At 40.6% G+C, this 12,720-nt stretch overlaps 1 protein-coding gene across 1 annotated transcript in view; it reads left to right on the top strand.

The window, feature by feature from the left end:
- atcayb (ATCAY kinesin light chain interacting caytaxin b) overlaps nucleotides 1-12,720 on the top strand; it is a 36,488-nt gene that overhangs the window by 15,893 nt on the left and 7,875 nt on the right. Inside the window, exons 5-12 of the mRNA XM_084327367.1 lie at nucleotides 327-485; nucleotides 1,746-1,848; nucleotides 2,514-2,645; nucleotides 3,093-3,179; nucleotides 3,385-3,483; nucleotides 8,473-8,508; nucleotides 9,132-9,176; nucleotides 10,921-10,966. Coding sequence (XP_084183493.1) covers nucleotides 327-485; nucleotides 1,746-1,848; nucleotides 2,514-2,645; nucleotides 3,093-3,179; nucleotides 3,385-3,483; nucleotides 8,473-8,508; nucleotides 9,132-9,176; nucleotides 10,921-10,960 — 701 coding nt within the window. The 3' untranslated portion in view covers nucleotides 10,961-10,966. The remainder of the gene's footprint in view (nucleotides 1-326; nucleotides 486-1,745; nucleotides 1,849-2,513; nucleotides 2,646-3,092; nucleotides 3,180-3,384; nucleotides 3,484-8,472; nucleotides 8,509-9,131; nucleotides 9,177-10,920; nucleotides 10,967-12,720) is intronic.

Raw genomic sequence — 12,720 nt, 5'->3', positions numbered from 1 at the left:
ACTATGTAATACTACTATTACTATTATTGATACTATGCAATACTACTATTACTATTACTGCTACTATGTAATACTACTATTACTATTATTGCTACTACTATTACTATTGCTGCTACTATGTAATACTACTATTACTATTATTGCTACTATGTAATACTACTATTACTATTACTGCTACTATGTAATACTACTATTACTATTATTGCCACTATGTAATACTACTATTACTATTATTGCCACTATGTAATACTACTATTACTATTACTGCTACTATGTAATACTACTATGAACGACAAGCTCTGGTCACATGTGTTACTTGTCTCCAGACGACACCCCAGTAGCCAGCGCCAAGCGTCTCCCAGGAGAGGGCGAGGAGGAGAGAGACTCGTCTGGGCGTCTGTGGCGCACCGTGATCATCGGAGACCAGGAGCAGAGGATAGACATGCAGACCATCAGACCCTACCTGAGGGTGGTCACACATGGAGGTGAGGGGGGGAGACATGCAGGCCATTAGACCCTACCTGAGGGTGGTCACACATGGAGGTGAGGGGGGGAGACATGCAGACCATCAGACCCTACCTGAGGGTGGTCACACATGGAGGTGAGGGGGGGAGACATGCAGACCATCAGACCCTACCTGAGGGTGGTCACACATGGAGGTGAGGGGGGGAGACATGCAGGCCATCAGACCCTACCTGAGGGTGGTCACACATGGAGGTGAGGGGAGGGGAGACATGCAGGCCATCAGACCCTACCTGAGGGTGGTCACACATGGAGGTGAGGGGGGGAGTGTGTGTGTGTGTGTGTGTGTTTTGGCCATTTTTTTATTGATGAAAACGCATAATATGGTTTTTACCTATACATTCGGATCAGCAGTTCAGCACCTGCACTGTTTGTGGGTGAGCCTAGTAAAGGATGTCGCATTGCGTTCATCTTCAATGAATGGACCAATGCAATAGTCTAACAAAGCCCCCCCTCTCTCTATATATATCTCACACACACACACACACACACACACTTCAGAAACAAACATAGTATCAATGAGAGCATCAATAATACACCCGAGTGATGTCTAGTAAAAAAAAAAAAAAAAAAAAAAAAAAATTGGGTCTCCCCCCCCCCCAGTGCTGGGCCCTTGGAAGCATCCTAAGCTATGCCCCCCCCCCCCCCCCAGCTACGCCCCTGTGTGTGTGTGTGTGTGTGTGTGTGTGTGTGTGTGTGTGTGTGTGTGTGTGTGTGTGTGTGTGTGTGTGTGTGTGTGTGTGTGTGTGTGTGTGTGTGTGTGTGTGTGTGTGTGTGTGTGTGTGTGTGTGTGTGTGTGTGTGAAAATGAACCGATTTTAAGAATACAGACCCAAACATCAGGGCATATCTTAATTTGGGGACCAAAATAATTACATGTTCGGCATCCTGATTTTATTTGACAAGCTATTTTAGTGTCAGGATTAAGATTAGGGCAGTGTGTCGAAGTGTCCTTGAGCAAGACACTTAACCCCTAATTGCTCCCGATGAGCAGGTCGGCACCTTGCCTGATTGCCTCCGCCATCGTTGTGTGAATGTGTGAGTGAATGTGAGGCATTGTTCACATTCCTTTAAAAAAAAAATATATATATATATGAACTGCCCCTTTAAGTGGCCCTTTAATGTCAGGTGACGGCTAGGTCTTCTGGTCGTAACAGCTGTGTCATCTAAAGAATGTACTGTGTTTGTTTGTTTGTTTGTTTATTTGTTTGTTTGTCCTCTCAGGTTACTATGGCGAGGGTCTGAATGCCATCATAGTGTTTGCAGCCTGCTATCTTCCTGACAGTGGCTGTGAGGACTACACTTACATCATGGAGAACCTGTTCCTGTAAGACCTCTGTTTTACCCTACAGTGGACACTGTGTAGAGACTGTAGACCAGGCCTATTCAGCTAGCAGCCAGCGGGACGGATATGGCCCACAAGAGGCCTGCACATCTTTTTTAAAGCATGTGTGCTGTGATTGGCTGTATCAAGCTTATTTGTAGCCATTAATTGATACATTTTCCTATTTTCCCCACTTGCTACAGAAGTATTTCAGTAACCAACAACCAGCTTTCCTTTGATTAGTAGGAAGAGAGTTACTTATCAGTCCGGACTATAGTGATGTAATTTATAGTCATGCTGCGGCCTCAACCCTTCCCTGGACTCAGATTAATCACTGTGTCCTTTATGAGAAGGTTGGTTGGCCCTCTCTGATGGAGAGGCACAACAAACACTGGTATTTGTTAATTCTTAAGGCTTTTATTGGTAAGCTACCTCCTTATACTACACCATTATTGAAATGGAATTTTGGAACATATGGAAGCCATTCTAGTGACTGGCTGGTCCTTAAGGTCCCCCACGTTTGCTCTGAACAGGGTAAATCTGCATTGTGTATGCACACTTGACGTAACTGTAAATGAGGGAAACCTCTGTTGCCTTTTCGAGTTTAACTAAAGATTTGAAGATGTTGTCTTCATCTCTACATGTCTGTAACGTCACGTTGTCCTCAGATATGTTATCAGCAGTCTGGAGCTGCTGGTGGCAGACGACTACATGATCATCTACATGAACGGAGCGACTCCTCGCAGGAGGATGCCTGGCATCAGCTGGCTGAGGAGATGCTACCAGATGATTGACAGGAGGTAACGCTTTGATTATCAATCATTTGTATTGCAGTAAAATGGGATTGTCAAGCAAAAAGTTGGTGCATACGGTAGTTGTATTTTCTTATATCGATACTTGCCGTCGCTGTATAATATATAATATTGGCACACAAAATATTGCGATATATTGCTGTATTGATTTTTCCCCAATCCCTAGTTAATGTTATTCATTTGATCACTGACTGAGAATGAGAATAAGAATGTAAATCTGATCAATGATAATGATCATGATAATGATAATGGTGATGATGATAATGATAATTATAATGGTGATGGTAATGATGATAATGATGATGATAATTATAATGGTGATGGTAATGAGGATAATGATAATGATGATGATGATAATGATAATGGTGATGATAATTATGATGATAATGATAATAATGATAATGGTGATGATGATAACGATAATGTCCTCCGCAGGCTGAGGAAGAATCTGAAGTGTCTGATCATCGCTCACCCGTCATGGTTCATCCGCACCGTCCTGGTGATCTCCAGGCCTTTCATCAGGTAGGGACCTCATCTGGTCATGTTTGTGTAGTTTAAGGGTTTGGGACGTGGGACATCTGTTTACAAGCCTGGGCAAAAGGGCAGAATATAAAAATATGATGTGACACGTGTCTTTCTATGAAGGCAGTAAGTAGACCACCACACAGTCTCTACTAAATGTACTGCATGATGGTCATAGCGTGATGTTGCTGTTGCCCCTCTGCAGTGTAAAGTTCATGGATAAGATCCGTTACGTCCACACCCTGAATGAGCTGAGTCGGATCCTCCCCATGGAGCACGTGCAGATTCCTGAGTGTGTGCTGCAGTAAGTCATCTCGACCACCAGGGGTCACCGTTGAGACCCTAGGTCTGTGTGTGTTGGATGCTTTCTGTGTAGACTAGAGAGGACAGTTACAGATATACAGACCCAGTGGCTTTTAGCCAGCATGGTGGTGAGGCATGTTGGTGTGGATGTCGGTGCCATGAAGTCAACTTGTTTCCCAGGGAATTCTGTTTCAGATATTGTTTATGTATTTATTTATTTATTTATTTATTTATTTATTTATTTATTTATTTATTTATTTATTTATTTATTTATTTATTTATTTATTTATATAATTTTAAAATGTTGTCCTCCAATAAGATAAGATAAGATATTAATGTATTGTTCCCCTTGGGGAATTTCAGGCATCATAGCAGCATGTGGGGGGGGGGGTACAGGTATGGGCATAGGGAGGTGTATTCTGACATCACTTTGGACCGCCCGCAAGTAATATGGATTATCGGCTATTGTAACAATTCTGCCTTATGAACATTGAAAAGTTTTCCATTTTTGCACAAAATGAGTTCCCTTCTATCACTAACATTATTGTTTAAGTATTTTTGGTTGAAATAAAATGTGGCGATTTCTTTTTACGATTAATTGCGAATATTTTCATGTTGAGCTATAGATTGTGGATGAATACGCACAGAAAAGTACACCATGCAAATGTTCATGCTTTATTTGTTTTAAATGAGACGATTTAGAAATGGGCAATGGGGAAATACGTTGCAATTTTGCGAGGTGGACCGGCCGGAAACAGCAATGACGTAACCAATACACCTCCCTATTAACACATTGGTTGCCAGCAGGGGGTGCACGATTTATCGCTTGGTTGCCACCACTCTAATCAATGAGAGGACGAGCACATTTGCGAACGCTTAAACTATATCTTAAATGATGGCTATGGTTCTAATACACCCGTCGCTTATCAATGACTTGCTTGCAGTCAACATGTACGAAACGGATTGTTTTTTCATCAGTACATTTCCGTTTTATACCGTTTTGAATACGAGTATAGTTTTGGAAATTTCTAGAAAGAAAAAAAGATTCTGCAGTAATAGCCATTTACTGGAATACACACAACACGTTGTCATTTTCCGGCTGATTTATGAATAGTTTTCAAATAAACGCTAGATTATCGATAGTATATGTGTACTTATGCACGCTAGAGAAGCGGGCTGAAAAATCGATTATCTATGCTGTGCCTGGCGCTAACGTTATGCACACACTGTACACACACAGGAGACACGTTGTGAACGCTGTGAAAAAAAACCTCTGATTAACCCAATACTGGTAAAATAAAGTCCTTACCTCAGATCAGATTAATCCAATTCCTGATCGCCATTCCAAATATCGATCGCGTTTATTGATCCAACGTTATACCTCGAAACACATAATCAATGCTTCTTCCAGTGTCCTCAGTGGATGCAATAGTCTCAGGTTACATGCCTCAGAAGTCAAATGTGGAGCCCGGAGTTTTTTTCTGATGCATTCCCATCGACTCCATTCCAATGGGTGCAATACCATCCGGGAGACGATAGGGGGCGGTATTTGCCCTTTTCGAGGTCAGAGCCATTCCCAATGATAACGTGAGGCTGGATGGATGAAAAATTAATGGGTATCGCTAATAAAAGAAATAATGATTAAATAGCGAGATTTCTCGTCATTGGCACTCAACGCATGGCGGCCAACAACGAGATTTCTCGTCGTTGGCACCCAATGTGTTAAGGCTGAGACCATTTATCGATTTATCGATAATTATCGATAACTGCATGAAATCGATAAGTGGCATCCCTTATCGTTTTTTTTGCATGTGTAAAATAAAAAATATATATTTTTTTATTATTACTTTATACTATACTAAAATACTAGGTCATTTATGTAAATTCAGTTGAATTGCAACTCTGCACTGTGCATTCAATATGCAGTGCACTCCTCCATCACATCCAGAGACCACGACTATAAAATGAAAAGGATCATTGTGGTAGTTTTGAATGGGGAAATCTGTAACACTAAAGATGGAGGCAATGACAAAGAATTGCTGCAAAATAAACATAAATGTTTTGTTTAAATAATAAAAAATAAGGGCGCCCCAGTGGCGAACCACATAATGCGCTGAGTCGCGGCACGGCCGACCCGGGTTCGATTCCTGGACTCGTCGTTATTTGCTGAATGTCTTCCCCCCACTCTGTCTCCCGTTCCTCCTCTCTCTCTCTCTACTGGACTGTCCAGTAGTAAAAAGCGATAAACGCTAAAAAATGTATCTTTAAAAAAAATGTATAATAATAATAATAATAATAATAATAATAATAATAATAATAATAATAATAATAATAATAATAATAACAAATAAAAATGTAAAAAGAAAATGAAAATACAAATAAAAATATTGATATTTATCTATACTTTTGACCTGATTTATGGATTCTTCCAAATGGCATATCATCTCAGCCTTAACACGTTCGGCACCAGACCCGAGATATCCCGGGTTAACTCGCCATGCGCTGGATGTACGAAGAAACTGTACATTGGAGAAGGTTGGGTAGGTGGGGTGAGGGGGTGGTGGGAAACTGTACATTGGAGGTGGTTGGGTGGGGGGGGGTAACTGTACATTGGATTATCGACGAAACCTTACTTGGTCCCAAGAAGAGTATTATATGTATCTGGCTTCCTGTGGAGGCCAGAGTTACTCAGCTCAGACTCAACGTAGTGCACAATATTATCAACCAAGGGTCCCCTAGAGATACCTCCAGAACTACTTCACCCCGGTCAGTGAATCCCACAACCACAGAACTGAGAGCAAGCATAGCAAAACTGAAGCCCTTTCCGTTCCAAACTAGGCCAGTGCTCCCTTGCTTTCTCTGGAGCCCAGGATTGGAACAAGCTGCATATCCCCATCAAGCAGAGGTGATGCAATTGCCTCCACACATGCCTCCACAGCTTCAAGAGAAACGTCAGGAAGTGGCTCATGGACCGAATAGAGGAATAGCCCCCTATACTAAGAATGGGATTCCAACTGTTTTTAGTTATTGTGTGATATACAATTTTAGCTATAGGTTAGTTTTGCTTTAAAAGTACAGTATGTGTTTTTTGTCATTGTCATGTTCGTTTTTGTTGTGGCCTGGGACCATGACGGAAATAAGGGTCTTACTCTTTCTCATGTTATCCTTTGGATCCTTGTTGTGTGTTTTTAATCCATCAATAAAATCAATCAATCAATAAGTAACTCTGTATATATGCATCTGAGCAAGTAGGCAGTGATCAAAGGTGCAGATGAGGGTCTGTATATAATATATATCAGTTATATTTAGGGATGGGTACCTTTCACATTTGAACCGATACCGGTACCGGTACCTGTGAATCGATACCGGTACCCAACGGTACCTTTTTTCGGTACTTTAGTCTCAAGAAATGTAATTTACCTACATCAGTCGTGAAAAAAAAAATCCAAACTTCAAATAACTACAATTTCGACAGTTTTCGGCTTGCCATTGCTCCGACTGCTTTGTTGTTGAATCAAGTCAAATCCTAGGTAAGCATATATTGTGCGTGTGAACGTTGACATGAAAAAAAAAGTATTTCACTTGATTCGATACTCGGTAGTACCGACGTGTTTCGGTTCGGTACCTCAAAAGTACCGAATTCGGTACCCATCCCTAGTTATATTATACATTACAATAAATATGGTTACAATAAACACTAGAATCTAAATATATACTATGAGTAAGTAAAGTATACAGTATACACAAATGTACTTTGGGCCAACTGCACTGCCCTGCAGAAGCTAACTGCAGTAACTCAATATTTTAAGTGAAATTTAACTTATCAATATCTGTTTTATCTTGTGACAAATATTTGTTTTAGAGAAAAGGGGTGTAAAGAAGTGCAGTAACTAAAAAATCACTGCATAGTCAAATGACTGTTTGTGTTTGTGTTACTGCGGTTAGCTTCTGCAGGGCAGTATAGTTACTGTGGTTAGCTTCTGCAGGGTAGTAGAGTTACTGCAGTTAGCTCCTGCAGGGCAGTATAGTTACTGTGGTTAGCTTCTGCAGGGTAGTATAGTTACTGCAGGTAGCTTCTGCAGGGCAGTATAGTTATTGTGGTTAGCTTCTGCAGGGCAATATAGTTACTGCAGTTAGCTTCTGCAGGGCAGTATAGTTACTGCAGTTAGCGTCTGCAGGGCAGTATAGTTACTGTGGTTAGCTTCTGCAGGGCAGTATAGTTACTGTGGTTAGCTTCTGCAGGGCAGTATAGTTACTGCAGTTAGCTTCTGCAGGCCAGTATAGTTACTGGGGTTAGCCTCTGCAGGGCAGTATAGTTACTGTGGTTAGCTTCTGCAGGGCAGTATAGTTACTGTGGTTAGCTTCTGCAGGGCAGTATAGTTACTGTGGTTAGCTTCTGCAGGGCAGTATAGTTACTGCAGTTAGCGTCTGCAGGGCAGTATAGTTACTGTGTTTAGCTTCTGCAGGGCAGTATAGTTACTGTGGTTAGCTTCTGCAGGGCAGTATAGTTACTGCAGTTAGCTTCTGCAGGGCAGTAGAGTTACTGCAGTTAGCTTCTGCAGGGCAGTATAGTTACTGCAGTTAGCTTCTGCAGGCCAGTATAGTTACTGTGGTTAGCTTCTGCAGGGCAGTATAGTTACTGCAGTTAGCGTCTGCAGGGCAGTATAGTTACTGCAGTTAGCTTCTGCAGGGCAGTGCAGCATAATCGTTGTTTTTTGCCATCCCTCTTGATCATCATAAAATACATATTTGACTTAATTAATCAAGAATTTGGTATGGCTTAACATTTTCAATGTTTCGTTAAAATGCGCCTCAAAATAAATAAATAAAAATACATTGTATTAGAGAATGTGTGATAAAGATGTGATATCTAAACACTACAGCCTATATGGCATGTAGGCAAGTGGGGTGCCTTTATAATAAGGCTCTAAATGTTAATTATCCACACACTTTTATCATAAACCATGAACTTTTATGTCATTTATCCAAGGTATGATGATGAGAAGATCAGAGCCCAGAGAGAAAGGTAAGAGAGAGAGAGAGAGAAATTATTTGATCGTGATCTAGAGCTGGTCCATTATGGCAAAAATCTATTATTTATATTTATTATTTTATAATTTTATAATTGTATTATTTTGGTCAATATTGAGATCAGGATTATTTAACACAATGACTCAGTGACTTTGGAAACATCATGTGTGTCTTTTAATTCAACTTAAAGGAACACTCCAACATTTTGGGAAATTAGCTTATTTGCCATCTACCCTGGAGTTAGACAAGAAGATACATACCCTTTTCTTCTCTGTGCATGCAGTAGGAGTAGGAAGACGTTGGGAACTAGGCTAATGGAGGAACCTACTTCCAGTGACTGATGCTAAGCTAGGCTAACGGTGCGTGTCTTCCTACTCCTACTGCATGCACAGAGAAGAAAAAAGTATGTATCTTCTTGTCTAACTCCAGGGTAGATGGCAAATAAGTTTTCCTTTAAAAACAAAAAACATGACCAGACTCAAAAACATGACACGGCTTGTTTTATTAATCATCTGAAGCCAAAATCGTAATTGAAACTAAATGTGATTAATTGCCCTACTGTGACCTACGATGGTCTCCCAGGGATGTATTAATGACCGTGCTTCATCTGTCCTACAGACTGGAAGACCAGCAGCAGAACAACTCAACACCACCTAAAGAGAGGTGACCTACATTTTCACCTACTGTGTTTTCAGTAGATACAGTTCAGTATGCGGCCACATGACGCACCACATTCCACTGATTCCATGCAGGACGTCTGTCACTACATGCATTCATCTGGAGAACAAATCAATTTTTGCAGAGTGTTGAAATCAAACAAGGGGAACGATTTCTGTGGCCCATGTGATGCTGTTCTGATCAGAAACCATGGTTTGTTATAGGGACTAGTTAAAGCAGTTTAGGGCTAGTTGAAGTAGTTTAGTGCTAGTTAAAGCAGTTTAGGGCTAGTTAAAGTAGTTTAGAGTTACTTAAATGAGTTTAGGGCTAGTTAAAAACAGTGTAGGGCTAGTTAAAACAGTTTAGGGGTAGTTAAAGTAGTTTAGGGGTAGTTAAAGCAGTTTAGAGCTAGTTAAAGCAGTTTAGGGCTAGTTGAAGTAGTTTATGGCTAGTTTAAGTAGTGTATGGCTAGTTTAAGTAGTTTATGGCTAGTTTAAGTAGTGTATGGATAGTTTAAGTAGTGTATGGATAGTTAAAGCAGTTAAGGGTGAAGGCAGTTTAAGATAAGAAAAGATAATATATTCCTTTATTGAACCCCTTGGGGAAATTTGGGCATCATAGCAATATGAGGGAGGGGGGAGGGGAGGTATGAGCAGGGTAATTGTAGAAACACATAAATATAGGCAATACAATTAGACAATACTGAATAGTTAAAGCTGCTAGTTAAAGCAGTTTAGGGCTAATTAAAGCAGCTACTAGGAGTTTGTAACTGATGTAGCCTGTAGCCTACTTCTATACGACCTACGTAAGAAAAACGAGACCATCAGCGAGAAGATTGGCTTTTTCTATACAGTGATTCTAATGACCTGTGTTCGGGTCTTTCTTTCACTCGCTTCCAAAACAAATGCATGCGCTAAGCCAGCAGCCTGCTCCACCAGCTGTGTGTAAGTCAAACTTAGTTATAACATAACGTAAGCATTACACCACAGATAAGTTACAACATAACAACTAAATACTTACACATGCCCTAGGCTAGGTGTAAATCATAACATGTCACCGAGTTATCTTCAGTTATCTACAGTTTATCTGCCACACAGCATACTTCTTTCATTGATTACATGCCATTTTGCTATTTATTGATATGATATTTCAATAGTGATCTAGCTTACTATGTAGTTTAGGGCTAGTTAAAGCAGTTTAGGGCTAGTTAAAGTAGTTTAGGGCTAGTTGAAGTAGTTTTAACTAGCCCTAAACTACATAGTACGCTAGACCGATCTTGAAATATCCTATCAATAAATTGGATAAATTTATTGATATTTCAAGATCGATCTAGCTTAATAGGATGTGCTAGGATACCAAGTGGCTCATGCCAGCCAGAAAGCTAATGCGCACGGTAACCATGACAATGGAACTCTATTTTTGATCATTGATTGGCCACTCGCCATAGTTAGGTTGTAAGTAATCGTGGAACAAACCCAATTTTAGTAGCTGATTCAGTTACAAACGAGTGCCTCTAGTGTCGACTTCACAACCTAACATAGGTACAGCCCTGCAGTGCAAATTAGGATATTTACGCCTCAAGGGGAGGGTACTCATGGGAACTCCAGTCTTCATTCCGGGAAATACTACCGCTTTTGTCCAGTGGGGTCGCCAAGGTCAACACAAAATAAAAACGTCCTAGTAGCCGCTTTTAAACTACCAACTTGTTTATATTTACTTATGGATTAACTCACCTTGTTTTTATTTCCAGGCCAAAATCAATGATACCAGAGAGGGGACGTGACATTTGACATTAGGTGAGCGTCGCCTTCCATCCAGTAACCACACACCGCTAACCTCTCGGACCAGATCGTAGTGTCAGTCTACCCTGTAACCCAGCCGCGGTGCGCAGGGGAACATGTCCACCCTCTCGGCACGAACATGTCCCCCACTGGTTGAATCACCTCTGATCGGGGGTCAACCTCGAGTCATGAGATCCGTGTCTCAGATCAATCACCTCTGATCGGGTTAGCCTCGAGTCATGAGATTCGTGTCTCAGGTCCACTCCTAAAGCTCAAGTGTCAGATCGCAAGTGTGCAACGGCTTTCAGTCAGTCGGAGATAGAAGAGCGACTCTGAGCTGCTTTTCACCATTTATTGTCTCTCAGCTGCAGAAAGACACATAAAACAAAGTAGTTGTAGTCTTCTGGTCACTGCACGTGTTGCATATACCCTCCGCAGAGAGACACAGTTGAGTGGGTACGGCAACACAACAGGGACATACAGCGTGATATGCAGTGGCCCAAAACACCACAGGTGGCTCCAAAACAACAAATACTGGCTGGGGTTTCTCAATTCGGGTCAAATAAAAATCACATCTAAATAAATTACATTTCTAACTCTGTTACACCCTCGATGTTTCAACGTGGCGTTCTGAGTCCAGTAGAAAGCAAGTCAAATCCAACTTCTCAAGTGTGTTCGTCTAACCCTGCAGATGGACCCGTATGGAAGAGTTGTATACAAATCTTCATTTTTATATTGTCTAAATCCACAATTCTTACAAGGAATTTAGAATCTGTCATACATACTGTATGTCTGGGTAACCAGTACTACATAATAATAGCATAACAAACGTGGATGAAATGAGTAAGGTTATGATATCTTAAGGCAGAAATAATCGTTCTGTATAGGGAGACTGATGAGTCTGCAGCTCGTATGAGTCAGGTTGTCCATCTGTCTGTCGTTCTGTCTGTCGCTCCGTTCATTTGCCACGACATGGTACATAATAGAGACGTGCAATTTGCCACACTGTTAGATATTGGTGCGTCCAATGCATCTCCACAAATATGGCCAGATGGGGGCCATAATCAAAGGTCAAAATGTCAAACTTTGAAAAGCCGTAACTCATAGACAGTCAGTCCGATTGACACCAGACTTTGTGCACATAATACATCTACCTTTGGTCTACACAACCTTGCAGATAGGACCACCCAGGACCACCCACGGCATTTTCACCCTAGTGTAACCCAGTGGATTTGAACCTGGGACTAATGTTGTCAAAAATATCGATTTTTCGATACATATCGATTCTGAATATTTAAAACGGTTTCAATACTCATATTAAAAAATATTTAAAAACATTTTGTATAAGGAAGTTGCATTGTTTATTTCAATACCTGTAATAGTACAGTAGTCCACACACACACATGTGCATTCAGTTAAGTTGGAATATGACTGTAATACAAACAGTTCAGTTTGTCAGGTACATGCAACACAGATTACAGTGTTTACTTAATTTCTAAGATTATATCATTTAGTTATTTTTAAATGTGTGATCTAAAGATAAACAAAGGGTTTTAAAAGTGTTATATGTATCTTCTCTTATAGTACCAGAGAGAAGCTGAGGAGAATCAACCAGCAACAAAAGCAAAATTTATTAAAAAAATATATATATATATATTTTTTTTCTTCTTTTTTTTACATTTTAAGATTGAACCTTTTTCCCTCTGGTATCGAAAATGGTACCTTTTCAAGGTATCGTATCGAAGTTCGAAATTCCAGTATCGTGACAA

Source organism: Notolepis coatsorum (genome assembly GCF_963971535.1).
Source record: "Notolepis coatsorum genome assembly, chromosome: 13".
In the NCBI taxonomy this organism is placed as follows: domain Eukaryota; kingdom Metazoa; phylum Chordata; class Actinopteri; order Aulopiformes; family Paralepididae; genus Notolepis; species Notolepis coatsorum.
This window is presented reverse-complemented; position numbering and strand designations above follow the sequence as displayed.